General features: G+C 37.6%; 2 protein-coding genes and 1 non-coding gene across 6 annotated transcripts; 1 reads left to right on the plus strand and 2 right to left on the minus strand.

Annotated features, from left to right (window-relative positions):
* Window positions 1–1377: 1377 nt before the first annotated feature.
* LOC110760928 (bromo-adjacent domain protein, putative (DUF3527)) lies at window positions 1378–5802 on the plus strand. 4 transcript variants are annotated; one of them, XM_088253670.1, is made up of 4 exons: window positions 1378–1538; window positions 1670–1865; window positions 2761–4648; window positions 4906–5802. In XM_088253670.1, the coding sequence occupies exons 3-4, from the start codon at window positions 2777–2779 to the stop codon at window positions 5233–5235; spliced, it is 2202 nt and encodes a 733-aa protein (XP_088109796.1). In that variant the 5' UTR covers window positions 1378–1538; window positions 1670–1865; window positions 2761–2776; the 3' UTR covers window positions 5236–5802. The 4 variants fall into 4 exon arrangements, with proteins under 4 accessions (XP_088109796.1, XP_021818974.1, XP_088109797.1 ...); XM_021963282.2 differs by having other exon boundaries at window positions 1381–1865; XM_088253671.1 differs by lacking the exons at window positions 1378–1538; window positions 1670–1865 and adding an exon at window positions 1884–2174.
* Window positions 5803–6096: 294 nt separating this feature from the next.
* TRNAD-GUC (transfer RNA aspartic acid (anticodon GUC)) lies at window positions 6097–6168 on the minus strand. Its single transcript has one exon. It is a non-coding gene; the product is annotated as a tRNA-Asp (tRNA).
* A 1805-nt stretch (window positions 6169–7973) lies between these two features.
* LOC110760916 (Mitochondrial substrate carrier family protein) lies at window positions 7974–12922 on the minus strand. Its single transcript, XM_021963265.2, has 10 exons — window positions 12665–12922; window positions 12125–12232; window positions 10610–11912; window positions 10383–10501; window positions 10013–10137; window positions 9627–9726; window positions 9335–9412; window positions 9115–9198; window positions 8626–8711; window positions 7974–8457 (listed from the first exon to the last, which is right to left on the minus strand). The coding sequence occupies exons 3-10, from the start codon at window positions 11847–11849 to the stop codon at window positions 8241–8243; spliced, it is 2049 nt and encodes a 682-aa protein (XP_021818957.2). The 5' UTR covers window positions 11850–11912; window positions 12125–12232; window positions 12665–12922; the 3' UTR covers window positions 7974–8240.
* Window positions 12923–13218: the final 296 nt, after the last annotated feature.

The following is a 13218-nucleotide window of genomic DNA, read 5'->3' on the forward strand; positions in this document are numbered from 1 at the left end:
GTGACTCCGTACAAGAGCAGAGATCGAACCCCTGACCTCTCTTAAGGAATGAGAGTGCCGAACCACTCACACCAACCACCTTGGTTGTGATATTTCTTTTTCAATATTTGAGGAAGTCTCAAATTTAATCATTTATAGTAAAAGGAAAAAAAAAATGAAATCAAAAGTATTAGCAATACAAAATATGTAATATTTGCTTCAACCAAGGAAAGTTCTCAAGAAAAAGAACAAAATCAAGAAAATCTCGTAATCACCTTCATTTGGGCATTCTGAAATCAAGGCTTTTGTTTTGGTCACATAAATTTCCTTCGGATTTACTATTTACAATTTCACTGCCACCTTAGGTATAGTAATTAATTACCAAGCACCAATTTAAAATTAAAAGAGAAAAACAAGAAAAAAGAAAAAGAAAATTAGGGTTACGTGACGTGAGTCCAAGATTCCGTGGGTGTGATGTGACCGACCGACTGCTTCAGCTTTGTCTCCTCCTGCCTAATCCAATCACATGAACACACTTGTACCATTTTCTCCTTCAGTCATGCTTTTCCATTCCAACAGTACAAATGTACGAAGCTGCCCATCCCTACCATTTTCATTTCATCAAAACTCAATAAAGAAAGAAACCAGGAATTTTTCTTTATTTTAATATTTTTATTTATACAAATTCACCCTATGTAAGTTAAGTAAACAAAATCCATCTACGTATTTATTAGTGTTAATCTTGAAATAAAATCTGTGTCCCATTCTCGTATTGTCTGTCGTTATTAATTAATTTCTTATCTTTAACCTAATTGACAATATATCAACAGCTAATCTTTTTAGTGTTGACTTTTATGGTTATTCCCTCCTTTTTCCAATCCCCTCATTTCTCTCATTTTCCTCATGTAAAATCATTTCAACACAATCTCACCCTTAATATTGATGGCAAATAAGTTATATAAATGGAAAACGAGTCACGCAATAGAGGGCATTCTTGTCATCGACCAGGCCTCTAATATTTTGAGAGTTATGAGGAGTTTAGAGTAACATTACTAGGGCCAGATCTGAATTTCACTACATTAATTTAATGATTTGATAATTAATTATTGGGAACCATCAGATTAATTGTGGGATTCCAGTCCTTGATATTTGCAATTTCCTAAACCATAAGATAATAATTTGTGACAGAGCTAAAGGACACCAACCTTATCAAAATGCCAAAAACACCCTCAAATAAAACCATACCAATGGTCCACAAAATGGCACTGTCGTCTTTTGATAACATGGGTGCCCTCTTCAAGGCTGCCACATCACTGGTCTAAGTGTACATACAATTATTTAAAAAAAGAAAAAAGAAAAACAGCATATGATGACTTGAAGGGCATGGCTTTTAGTAGACATGAACAGAGACTTAGCAGCTCTTTGTCTCTCAATGCAACTCTCTTGCTTGTTTACACTCTTCCTCTTGCTTGTGTTGTGTGTGACTGAGTGAGTGAGAGAGACTTCTTGTGCTTGTGCAGTCTCACTCTTTCTTGTTTTCTCTCTCTTTATCATCTCAGGCATGCTTTCTCTCTCTTGCATTGTCTCATCTCATCATCTTCTTTTTCTCTCTCTAGACTTCACTTTTTGTGTCTATCCTGCTTTACTGCTCTTGGCCTTGTTCTGATTAATTTCATTTTTTCCCCTTTAGCTTTTTCGGACACTTGCGGAATTTTAAGCAGGCTTTGGGGTCACAGTTTGCTGTTCCTTGACATTGAGTTTTGGGATTTTTTTGTTCTCTTCAAGACTTAGCGAGACTTTCCGTCCAAGAGATTCAAGAACATGATTGCATCTGCTGGTAGCTTGTTGGGTTTTCCTTTTGCTTCACTTATCTGAGATCTGGTGGGGTAAGGCCATTTTCTACAAGCATTCTTTTTTGGTTGGCTTGAAATGCAAGTGAAAATACAGCAAAGTACAGCAAGTTGTTTTCTTTTCTGTTTTTTTGGTTTTTTTAAAGGAGAATATGTAGCTTTTAGCTGTATTACTTTACTCATTTTTGGGTACTTTTGTAGTCAGTAGGAATTCCTGTGTGCTTTTGGGTTATGGTTTTCCATTTTCATAGAGATCAAGGTTCTGGTGTTTTGAGGTTTATGTGATCTCAAAGTTTGGAATCATTGATGGGTTTTATGCCTTTTCAAACAATGGTTTTTGCCAAGGTGAGGATTTTATAACTATTTTTTTTTTCAAGAATAGAAGACTCCAGATAATTTTGTTCTGGAATTTTTCTCCAGTTGAGCGTATGAGTTTATAGCTGCTGCAAATTAGGATATCTATTACAGCAGATAGAAATGCATTGCCATCAGTATATCTGTGTAAGCCATTTGCTCTAAAATATCGTTTTATGCTTATTTGTGATTTGTTCTGTTCTTATCAAGATTTGCAGAAGCATATTCCTTTTCAATTGTCTGTTCCTGAGCAAGAGAATGGATGAAAGTTGACCTTTTTCTCAAGGGGGGTAGTTTGGCATTTATTGCATTGTATTTAGACAAGTTTATTTTGGCATATGAAATGCAATACCTGCCAATGGTTTCAATTTTGCTAGCAGCTGAATACTTTTACTTTGGTGTATTTGTACAACGTATTGCTTGCCTATTTTGGTGAAAGAATTGTAGTACAAGAATTGTTTTGATTTCTAGCCGTATTGTCAGAGTTAATTTCTATTTAATGTAATAGATTGCTTGTGCATAGACATTGCTCCTGCAGATCATGATCTCTATCTTTTTGTTTCCATGTTTGTTGCAGAGTTTCAGATCTATCAATGGGACTAGAGATGGACTTCGATCGAAATCGCACAGTGGGTCTGAGTCCTAACACTGTTCTCCCAACTCATCGGCGTCATTCCTTTGTTGAAAAGAGGAGCACAAAAGGAAAATCGAAAAGGAAAGATGATTTATTGAGCATAAAGGAGGATTTTGTTGAAATCAGCTTTCATCGCTATCGTAGCTCCTCTGGTAAAAGTGTTCCATCTAGACCTGTTGAGCAGGAAGTTAACTCAGACCTTAAACGAGGTTCTATATATCAAAGCTCCAAAGAGGTGAGGAAAATTAAGAAAATGGGCAGTGTTGATGGAAGGAGAAAGAATGAAATGCCTCGAAGTAGTGATACTGCTTTCTCATACCGAATTGTTGATTCGATGTGTAGTTCAGATGAGGAAAGCTCACAGAATAGGTCTTCACTAATATCTTCGAAATCAGACTTGAATACACCATCTGGTGGTCGGCCACATGTTGAACCATGTTCATCAGATAGCTTGATTGATATTTGTCTGGATCCAGATAACAGGGAAAAGCACTCTGCTGAAGCTTTAGGAGAATATTCAGTGGATCTGAAACTAAGAAGTGACCCTGTTGCTGGACCTCTAAACAATGGTAATGAACTTCTTGAAAGAGACCAAGTTCACACATTGCACAAGTCATTTTCTGCTAAGGTGGAAATGCTTCATTCTCCTTCACCATTAGAGAGTGCTCGGTCATCGAGGGTCAGCTCAAAGGTCAGGTTCAGCCCTATCAGAAGGATGTTCGATCCTTTCATGAAATCCAAGTCTTTGCAAAGTCCAAGTTATGCAGTGGAACCTGGCAGAGCTAAAACTACTGAGACAGAAAACATGACAAGAAACCGTACATATGCGAAGTCTTTGTTGCCAGTCTTTTCAAATATAGCACAGAATCCAGACTGTGATCCTCAGTCTATCAAACGAGATAACCACCAATCTCTTGTTGCATGTTCACCAGTTCACCTACATGGCCATCTCAAGTTACAAAATAAACACGGAATGCCATTTTTTGAGTTCTCATTGAAGTGCTCCGAAGATGTCTTTGTGGCCAGGACATGGAAAGCAGATAATGCTATTAATTGGGTGTATACTTTTCACTCCATTGGAAGTAGAAAGAAGAGCAATGCCAGTGGTTGGGGATTGTATAGTAGTGACAGAGAATCTTCAATGGTGGGACAGATGCAAGTTTCCTGTTATCTATGTTCAGAACTAAAAGATGGAGTTTTCGACAATTCCATGGTGACAGAGTTCGTGTTGTATGATGTCTCTCATGCAAGGCAAACTTTTGCAGCACGAGAAAACTCTAAATGTACCATTGATGATGTTAAAACTACAAAAGGTTCTAATCCGGGCACAGTGGGGGAAACTTTGAAGTTGGATGAGTCTGGTCCTACTAAAGTCAAACTTGAACAAAAACATGCTTCTGACAAGAGTGATTTTGATTCTTCAGCCTGGGCGTCTGCCAATTTGCATCCAAACCTTGAAATTGCAGCCATTGTTATGCAAGTCCCCTTTGAAAAGAGAGAAAGCTTGAAATACAAGAGAGAGGATAAGACAAGTGATAAAGCCCATGAAAACCTACTTAATCTCTCTATGGTCGAACAGAAGAAGGAAAACCCTGATAGCCGAGGTCCAGGAAATGTGAAGGTGGTAATTCCAGCCGGAAACCATGGTATGCCGAGTGATGAAAGCAAAGGACCTTCGTCATTACTAGATCGATGGAGGCTGGGTGGAGGCTGCGACTGTGGTGGCTGGGACATGTCCTGTCCACTTATTGTCTTAAGCAATCCCCACACTCAATGTGCTGATAATCAACTATTGGTGGAGAATCAACAGCCTTTGGAACTTTTTGTTCAGGTAATATTCTTTGATGTTGAAGAAAATTTATGACCATAGCTTGGACGGATGGAGTCCTTTTGTTAAATTTGGGATTATAAAGCCATCTGATGATGTTAGGATTCGGAAGACTAGATGATGTCTGCATTCAAATAAGCCATCTGATATCATCCTAGTTGACTCGCTGTTACTTTCATTCTTCATTCCTTTTGTTCATGTTTGGTAACAGATATATAGGGCATCTCATAAGCTTTTGCTTGATTTTGATTTGTTTGCAGGGATCAAAGGAGAAAACACCAGCATTGACCATGACAATGGTCGAAGAGGGACAGTATACAGTTGATTTTCATGCACAGTTATCCACATTACAAGCATTTTCTATTTGTGTTGCTATTCTACATGGTACAGAAACATCTGCAGCGGCGGGGCAGGAGAGAAACAAACAGTTTTCACAATGCAATTCATTGAAAGTGCTAATTGAGGAAGAAGTAAAGTACTTAATTGAAGCAGTCACAGCAGGGGAGAAGAAGGAAGTAGCTAAGAGGGTAAAGAAAATCCAACCATCTTATGTGCTCAACCCACCCTTCTCTCCAATTGCACGAGTATAGATTTCAAGCAGCATTGATGGTTTTATCCAGAGAATCCCACAATGGGCTTAGAGAAGACCCCAAACATTTACCAGAGTGAATGGAAGGGCATCAGCAACAGATGACTGAAATCACATTCCACTGGTACTGAGGGTCATCGGTGGGCAGCCTGCTCAATTAGGCAAAAAGGGCCGCCTCGAACGGTTACAGACTTTGTGAGACTACTAAGTCTTTGCCATTGCCTGAGGGTTATTGCCACAGAGGGTCTAGCTCATTGATAATGTATCATTCAATTTGTTTTTTGACGTCTGTAATCAAAGTGTCAACAGAATACAACACTGTCCATATTGAAATCTGTAGGGAAGGGGAAAATAGTAACCATATGAGAATTGGGAGATAACAGTCCTCTCTTTTGCACTTTTTTCCCTTTCATTTGTATTTTAGTAGAAGGGTAGCTGGGGGACTACATTCTTAAAATGGTTCCATGATGTTCTCTCACCATTACTGTATATGGAGCCAGAAGACAAGAACTTTCTTAGCAAATAATTACCTCAAACAATTTTGAATAAATTGTTCACTTTCTTTCAATTGAATTGTCACTAGCATTTTTTTGTCTTTTATACAAAGCGATATTTGGGGAGGGAGGAATCGAATCTAGAATCTAGGATGCAATAAGAGTAGATGCTTTTAATCACTTCAGCTACAAGCCTTTGTTGTATAGCTCAAGCCCTTACTGTACTATCATTGGCTTGAAGCTAAATCAAAAAGGAAAAGGATTGTCCACCTGATCGTTGCAATGGACTAAACTAAACTCTCTCGCGGGAGATATAAGAAAGGGAAACGGCGTGTCGTTTTCAAATGCAGCTAAACGTCAAAAAATTACGCCGTTGCCGGGGATCGAACCCGGGTCACCCGCGTGACAGGCGGGAATACTTACCACTATACTACAACGACCTTGTTGATTTTAAAATGGGGTTGACGTTATTAATATTATGTCCAACGTGCAAAGGTGTTAAAATAAGAAAAGACCCAACTGAGATTAAATTATCAAATAAAGGCACTGGGAGATGTGTGAAATGACTCATTTTAATACGTGACAAATTATTTTGACTCGAGTTTGCAAGTCTCTACTATTTTAACTCACATTGTATGTGAAATGACTCTAATACCTTAAGTTAAATAAAGTGTCGAATATATACGTTTATATAGAAAGGATCGAATAAAAGGTTGATGAAAGGTTATTTGTATCAAAAAAATGATTAAATAGATTCAATAGCACTTATTTTACACGGGGTCATTTGATAAATAAAAAAACGATGTTAGAGAAGAAAGAGGAATAAGAGGGCGGGTATGTCATCTTAAAAACATTTGTGAAAACAATCTATGCCTGCCAATAATAAGAAGTGAAGATTACAATATGCAATAGGCAAGTAGGCAAGCAGGCAGGCAATGTGTCAATTTTTGAGGAGAGCAAGCTCTTCAACACTCTCATCATCATCATCATCATCATCATCATCATCATCATCATCATCCCTTGGGCCTTGCACAAGGGAGTAATATCACATCACTTTGCTTGACACGGGTGCATCTCTAATTCTTTATACGCCCTGTGTCGTTACCATCTCAAGCAGCTCAATCCTCATCACTAAGATCACTAGTGTCCTGCACAACACATATGCTAAAAAACTCAGCCTTTTCCATACACATGTTGTGCCATCACCATCAATGGCTACCAAGAGCAGCGATTAAGTAGATGGATTTGTACTGGGAAACTGAAACAGTAATGACCATAGTACAAAGAGAAACACATATCACACCAGACACAAACAAACATACCCCATCTTCTTTCTTCTTTGCCAAGTTTTTGCCACCTACACAAACATAGACGTAAAATATAAGCTAACTTGCTCACATGTAGATGCATACTTACGAGAAACTGTTATGAAGAAGAACTTTCAGAATAAACAAATAATACAAGCGGGAAAAAGTAACTATTCAGAAGAAGTATGATAATAGAAAGGTAATCATTCCCATAACTTTGAATGTGGTTTTTGTTGACGTCGACACTCTAGGGCGGTATCCAACGTCATATCTCCCCCATAGAGGAAGTAGGTGGTATAATATATATTCCTTTCCAGGTACTGGAAGCAGTACAAGGAGAATCCGCTCTTTCCTATAATCGGTTTTTTTGTAATTTTATTAAAGAAATAGAACTCGGTTAAAAAAAGATAGTACAGCCGTCCGGCTATACTAGGTTTTTAGAATATTTTTTTAAAAATAATACAGCCGAGCGGCCTTACTGGGATCCTTTGTTTTTTTTAAATAATTTTTTTTCCTACTATTAGGCCATTACCCGAGTCCTTTTCCTTGATAGTTTTGAGACGTTTTCCTTAGGTCGTCCATCCTCAGCTGGGGTAACCCTCCGATGCAAAGCAGCCATGGCTAAGAAAAGGAAAAATTAACCAGACTTGTTTGTTTGAAAGGGTAGGGAGAAGCGGAAAGGACCATTAAGAACAAACAGTAACCTGATTAACCTTCTTCTTTGAATCAGTTTGGCGTGACTTCTGGCCAGAAACTGGAAAACATCAACAGTTTTCACCGTTCTGAGTATTCAGAGACCAATATATTCACAATAAGAAAACAGCAACCTTTTGGATTTCTTGGTGTTTCATGAACCTTTGAAGAGGGAAGCTGTACTTGACTTTGCATACTGGAGTCCACTTTCTGTATAAAATTGACCAAAATAGCTGGTGGGTACATACAAAAGTACAATTAGAATTGCTACCCTTTTTGGGTTAATTTTCTGTAATACTCCATGCACATAAAGTCACATCATAGAATTTTTTTGCACAGACAACCTTCTGCTTCTAATTTTATATTTCACTAATAAAGAAGATTAATGATACACAAAGTTGCACCTATGCCGACTATACATTCTTTTCTCTTCTACAATTTTGATCTCGTACAAAATTTGAATCCAATCATTATCAAAACAAAGCCGAAGAATTCTGGTATCTCTCAAATGGTCATGAATGCAGACCACGCAATTCGGATGATGCAGGTGAAGATGTTGCCAGGAGTGATGATGGCAATACGGGATTGCCTTTCGTCTTTTGTTGGTATTGGATTCTTGGAGCATCAGCTTGTGGCGTCTCCAAAGAGAACAAGCTCTTGAAAAATTCATATGATGCAAAGAAGAGCGCTCCTTGAGACATATACATAACCAATCTTGGAGTCAATCCCCTGACAATCAGCCACAATAAGAAAAATTGTCATGCCATCGTCATATCAAGCATACAGCTCAGTAAAAACTAAAAAGTAAAAAAAGAAAAAGAAAAAAACAGAAATTTACAAGGGTCCTCCTTTACAAATTACAGTGGCTGGGAAGGACAGAAATGGACCAAAACATACCTGTAAAGGCCTTTCAGACCTTCATTCTTTCCTATTTCCTGAAGGGCATGAATCACATTATTATACTGGCTCATAGACCCTGGAATCTGCAAAACAGGCACATAAGAAGCATTGGCAACGTATATATATTTTATATAATTTGAGTTTTGTTCAGTTGAAACATTCTTTGTGAATTTCGGTATAATTTTACAAGGGCCACAGCTTCAGGAAAAATATGACCTGTTGAAACTCTATAGGCACCAAAATGAATGTCATCCTGATTTCTGAGTCACATCTACTTCAATAGGCTAGCAAGATTATTAATCATTTTGTTATTGAACTTCTAATGCTCTTAGAAAGCTATTTCAGAAATGGGAAAAGTAGCTGGTGTGAATCATGAATTAATGGATGAGACATTTTTGGCATGAAAAACCCTGACGGTAATTTTTGAACATCAGAAAAAGTTAATAATGAATCAGACGCTAGAAAAAATGCATAAAGATTACAAACCTGCGTCTGCAATCTCGTCTTGACAACATCAAAAGGAGTTGTTAATAAAGCAGCAGTAGATCCAGCTAATCCACCACAAACTAGCTGCAGTGGTGGAAAAATCATCTTAGTGTAACTGGGATGAGAAGAGAACGAAAATAACTTGCTAAGAGCCAAATGCAAAGAAGGTAGATTATGGTTAAAATGGAAGAGGTTTGGGGTAGAGAAGAGGTTAACAAACTGTTTGTAATGTGGTGGGTTGAACACTAGCTTCATTCGGGGACATCATAAATTGCTTCAAGCTTTCATATGTATAGAACTGCAGTAGAAATACACAAAGTCTAAAAAATTAAATGCTGAAGTAGAAAGGATGAGAAGGTAGTAATAAAATAACCATGGAGAGTTGCAAGCATCCAAAATACAAAGCCAGAGGACATTTCTGACCCTCTCTCTCGCCTCTCTTCACACATATCTTTGTGGCCCAACTCCTTTCTTTAGCACATAAACTATTTCAGAATGTAGAAATAACTGACCTTGACAATTGAGTGTGGAACATTCCTGCAGAGTACAGCTCCCCACCCAGCATACAATGAAGGCAAACCTCCGTTCCGAATGATTCCAACCAATGCATTCCTTAAAAAAAATTAGAATGGTTGAAACAGAAAACTAACAAAACAGTGTGAGGACCATGCCAGAACCAGAGCTGGTAGCTATAAAAAAACATATTTCTAGAGGCTCACACAAAGGAAATTACATTGAATTTACAATATAATTAGCAATAAAAGTTAAGTTTTCAAAACTTTACATAAAACTCTGAATGAATGGAGCAATCAAAGTCAACACCTAGTGCCTACACTGGAGTAAATACTATATGAGTAGTGAAATTGGCAAAGATTATACAAGGATCTTAAAGATTTACCAGCAGTTGTTATAGTGGGAACCAACTTGCATCTGCTGCTTTATACGCTCACTAGGAGTAAAAATAAAGGAAGTAGCAATGCTTGCACAACCGCCTGCCACGCAATGGGCAAAAGAGTAATACTCCTGCACAAAAGAAAAGGTTAAGACTTAGAAAGTGTATGGGCGGCTTCACAATAGGTTCCAGAAAGTTTGTGACTTGTTTTCTCCCTCCCCACCACGCTTCCACATGAGAATTAGAGTTGCAAACAAATAGATAAACAAAGTAGAATAAAAAGAGGGGATAGAGAAGCATAGGGACAAAGCCTGTGCCAAAGAGAACAAAAACAAGATAGTAGAGGGATTTGCAGAGCAAAACATCAGGATGGTACCTTAGGAAAAAGAGGAAGCAAGGCTCCCTTAACTGATTCATATGTAAAAGTATAAACTGCAGAAATTGGAGCTGAAGATGCAATATTTGTAGCAATACCACGATAAAGTCCAGTTAAACCTAAAATCAACATCACCACAATCAGTTTTCAGACATCATAAGAGAAAGTTGTCTAGAGTCATAAAGATAAATTAGTTCTCTCTTTTCAATTCCCATAAATTAACTCACCTCTATCAGACACAATTGACTTTCCAATGAAGCATATAGACTTCTGCTCAGCTCGACAAGATTGAACAACAGTCTTAATTGTATCAACAGGATGAAGACAAACGCTAACAAATATTCCAGACAATGCACCTGCAAAGGCATGTTCTTGCTTAGCAAGAGCATAATGAGGCTTTTCACATGCTAATGCACCAATCTCCGTCTTGCACTCATCCTGGATGATAAAGATTTCAGATGGTTTCTTTTTGCTCCCAAGTTGTTCATGATCATCTATCTTATGATGAGATTCTTCAAACTGATCTTTACAGGAAGCTAACGAGTCTATATGATAATCTGTGTATAGATTAGAAGATGGGGTCCTTGAAATACTACCACCTATTTCACTACCTACAGCCCTCAGGAAATAATCTGAAGTCAGAGAAGTTCTTGTATTCATCTCCAATTTTTCATTCTCATATAACGATAAGTTGTAAGCATTTGTGGTCAAGTTATGTACAGGACTACTTGTATCTCCTGAAATGGATCCTCCTGCAATGTTAACTGTATCTCCTGAAATTGATCCCCCTGCAATGTTATTTGTATCTTCCAGAATGCAGTATTGACCAGTTCTGTTCTCAAGCTCAGTAACTTTGACTGGGCATTTTAATCCAGAAGAAATTGTATCACTCATCCATCCATATATACTTCCCAATTGGTATGAGACTTCTAAACTTGCAAGCCCCTTTACCCTCCATGATTCTTGAGAAACATTCCCACCCCCATGCAAAAACCTCCATAATGATGAATGACAATAACTTCTACTGTAAGGTTCAAACACAGACATCTTTTCGCTTACCTGCAGAAAATCTAAACTCGGTTGCATTAAATCAACAGTTAAGTGCTTACTCTTGGCTGAAATAGGCGCGACGTCATTTCCTTCCCCACCCAGATCAGCCAAGACAACCTCCTTCTGACAGCCACTGTCATTGTGGTTTGAGTTTTTCTTGGGTTGAAAAAATCCAAGAGGACGACTTGCACAATCCCATATCTGGCCAACTGCCGAGATGAGCATAGCATTGCTCAATATCGCAGGAGACTTGGGCCCTGGTTTTCTACTGCGTTGCTTATTAATTTTATCAAAAACGAAGGGGGGATATTTTTCGTGAACAAAATCAGGAAGCCCAGAGGATGCCTGACCAACTGGGTACCACCTGTATTTGATCGAAGGCTGATCATTCTTATGCCGTTTATTGCACCCAGCCATTTTCTCAAATCTTTTAAGGGTTTCCTTGAAATAGAAGAGTGCAATATCTTGATAGAAAAGTAACTGCATAAGGGAATTAACAGATTGCATCATTGAATGTGACTAATAACATAGAAACAACCTATCTTAATCTCACTTATTGCCCTTAGATCTCTCCCCCCCACATTGGTTTTATTTTTCCCCCCTCTAATCAGTAGCATTCAGCTAAATAATTTCAAATTTTCGGTAATAACAACAATAGAAAACACGTTAAATGGAAAATATAAAATTAATACCAGTCAATTTGTTCCCATTCTTATTATCTGCAGATTATACGAAAAGAGCTCAGCTCCAGCTTCTCCGATCCACAGGAATCCAATGAGCCAATTAACAATACATGAATCCTGAATGGGAAATAAATTTCACAAGTAAGACATTATTCCATCCCAACTAAAACCCTCAAACAGTTCGTCAAGTCAAACCCATAAGATAACTAACACTTTTCACACCATCTACACCCAGAAAGAACAGAGTTGTATGATTAATGTAACACATTTTAACATTCATATGCAATTGCATAAGAGTATGAAAAAAATCTTTTAAATGAAACCCAACAATCTTCAAAAAGGAATACTAAAGATCAAATTCAACTATACAGCTCAGTTTGGATTTCAATGAAACTAAGCAACATTACACACAATAAGATTTCAATGATCAGATTCTTTTCTCTTCCCTAGCTTTCTCAGCAGCCAAACAAGAAAAAATCATGAATAATGCATCGAATTTCAACAGGGAAAGAATTTGAATCAGTAATTTAGAATTGCGAGTATAGAAACCTTGACGAAAGTGGCAGCTCTCGAGCTGAAATCAGAATCTCTGTCTTTCTGTAGCTCATTTCCCGAGAAAATTTGAAGGAAAATTTAGGGTTTAAGGAGGGTGGTGTGGGTTTTATATAGGGATCTGTAGCATAAATTCAAATTATGCTTCTATATATCACTTGTGCGCACGTTACCGAATGATTCGAAGTCTCAGTGGCACTATGCTAACGTGAACCTGGTGGAAATTGCATTGAAGGGTTCCTGTCCACTGTACCTGAATACGTGGTGACTAATCATTGGCCAAAATTAAAAAAGTTCAAAGGAAAAAGTACCGCATTTTTTTCTTAATAAGGTACTATATTCAATTTAAAAATATTAAGCAATTAAAAAATGATGAAATTCAAAATAGAGAAAATTATGTTCTAGAATTTGTAGAGTGACTTATTTGGTTAGCCTAAAGGTAGAATATAATTTAAACACAATTTAACGTTTATGTGTTTAGATAACATCATATTATAAAGGAGAGGTGGTGGTTGATAGATGTCTTAATGGTGGTCGTAGTTGTGATACTG

This window comes from Prunus avium, chromosome 5 (assembly GCF_965620075.1).
Source record: "Prunus avium chromosome 5, drPruAviu1.hap1.1, whole genome shotgun sequence".
Lineage (NCBI taxonomy): Eukaryota > Viridiplantae > Streptophyta > Magnoliopsida > Rosales > Rosaceae > Prunus > Prunus avium.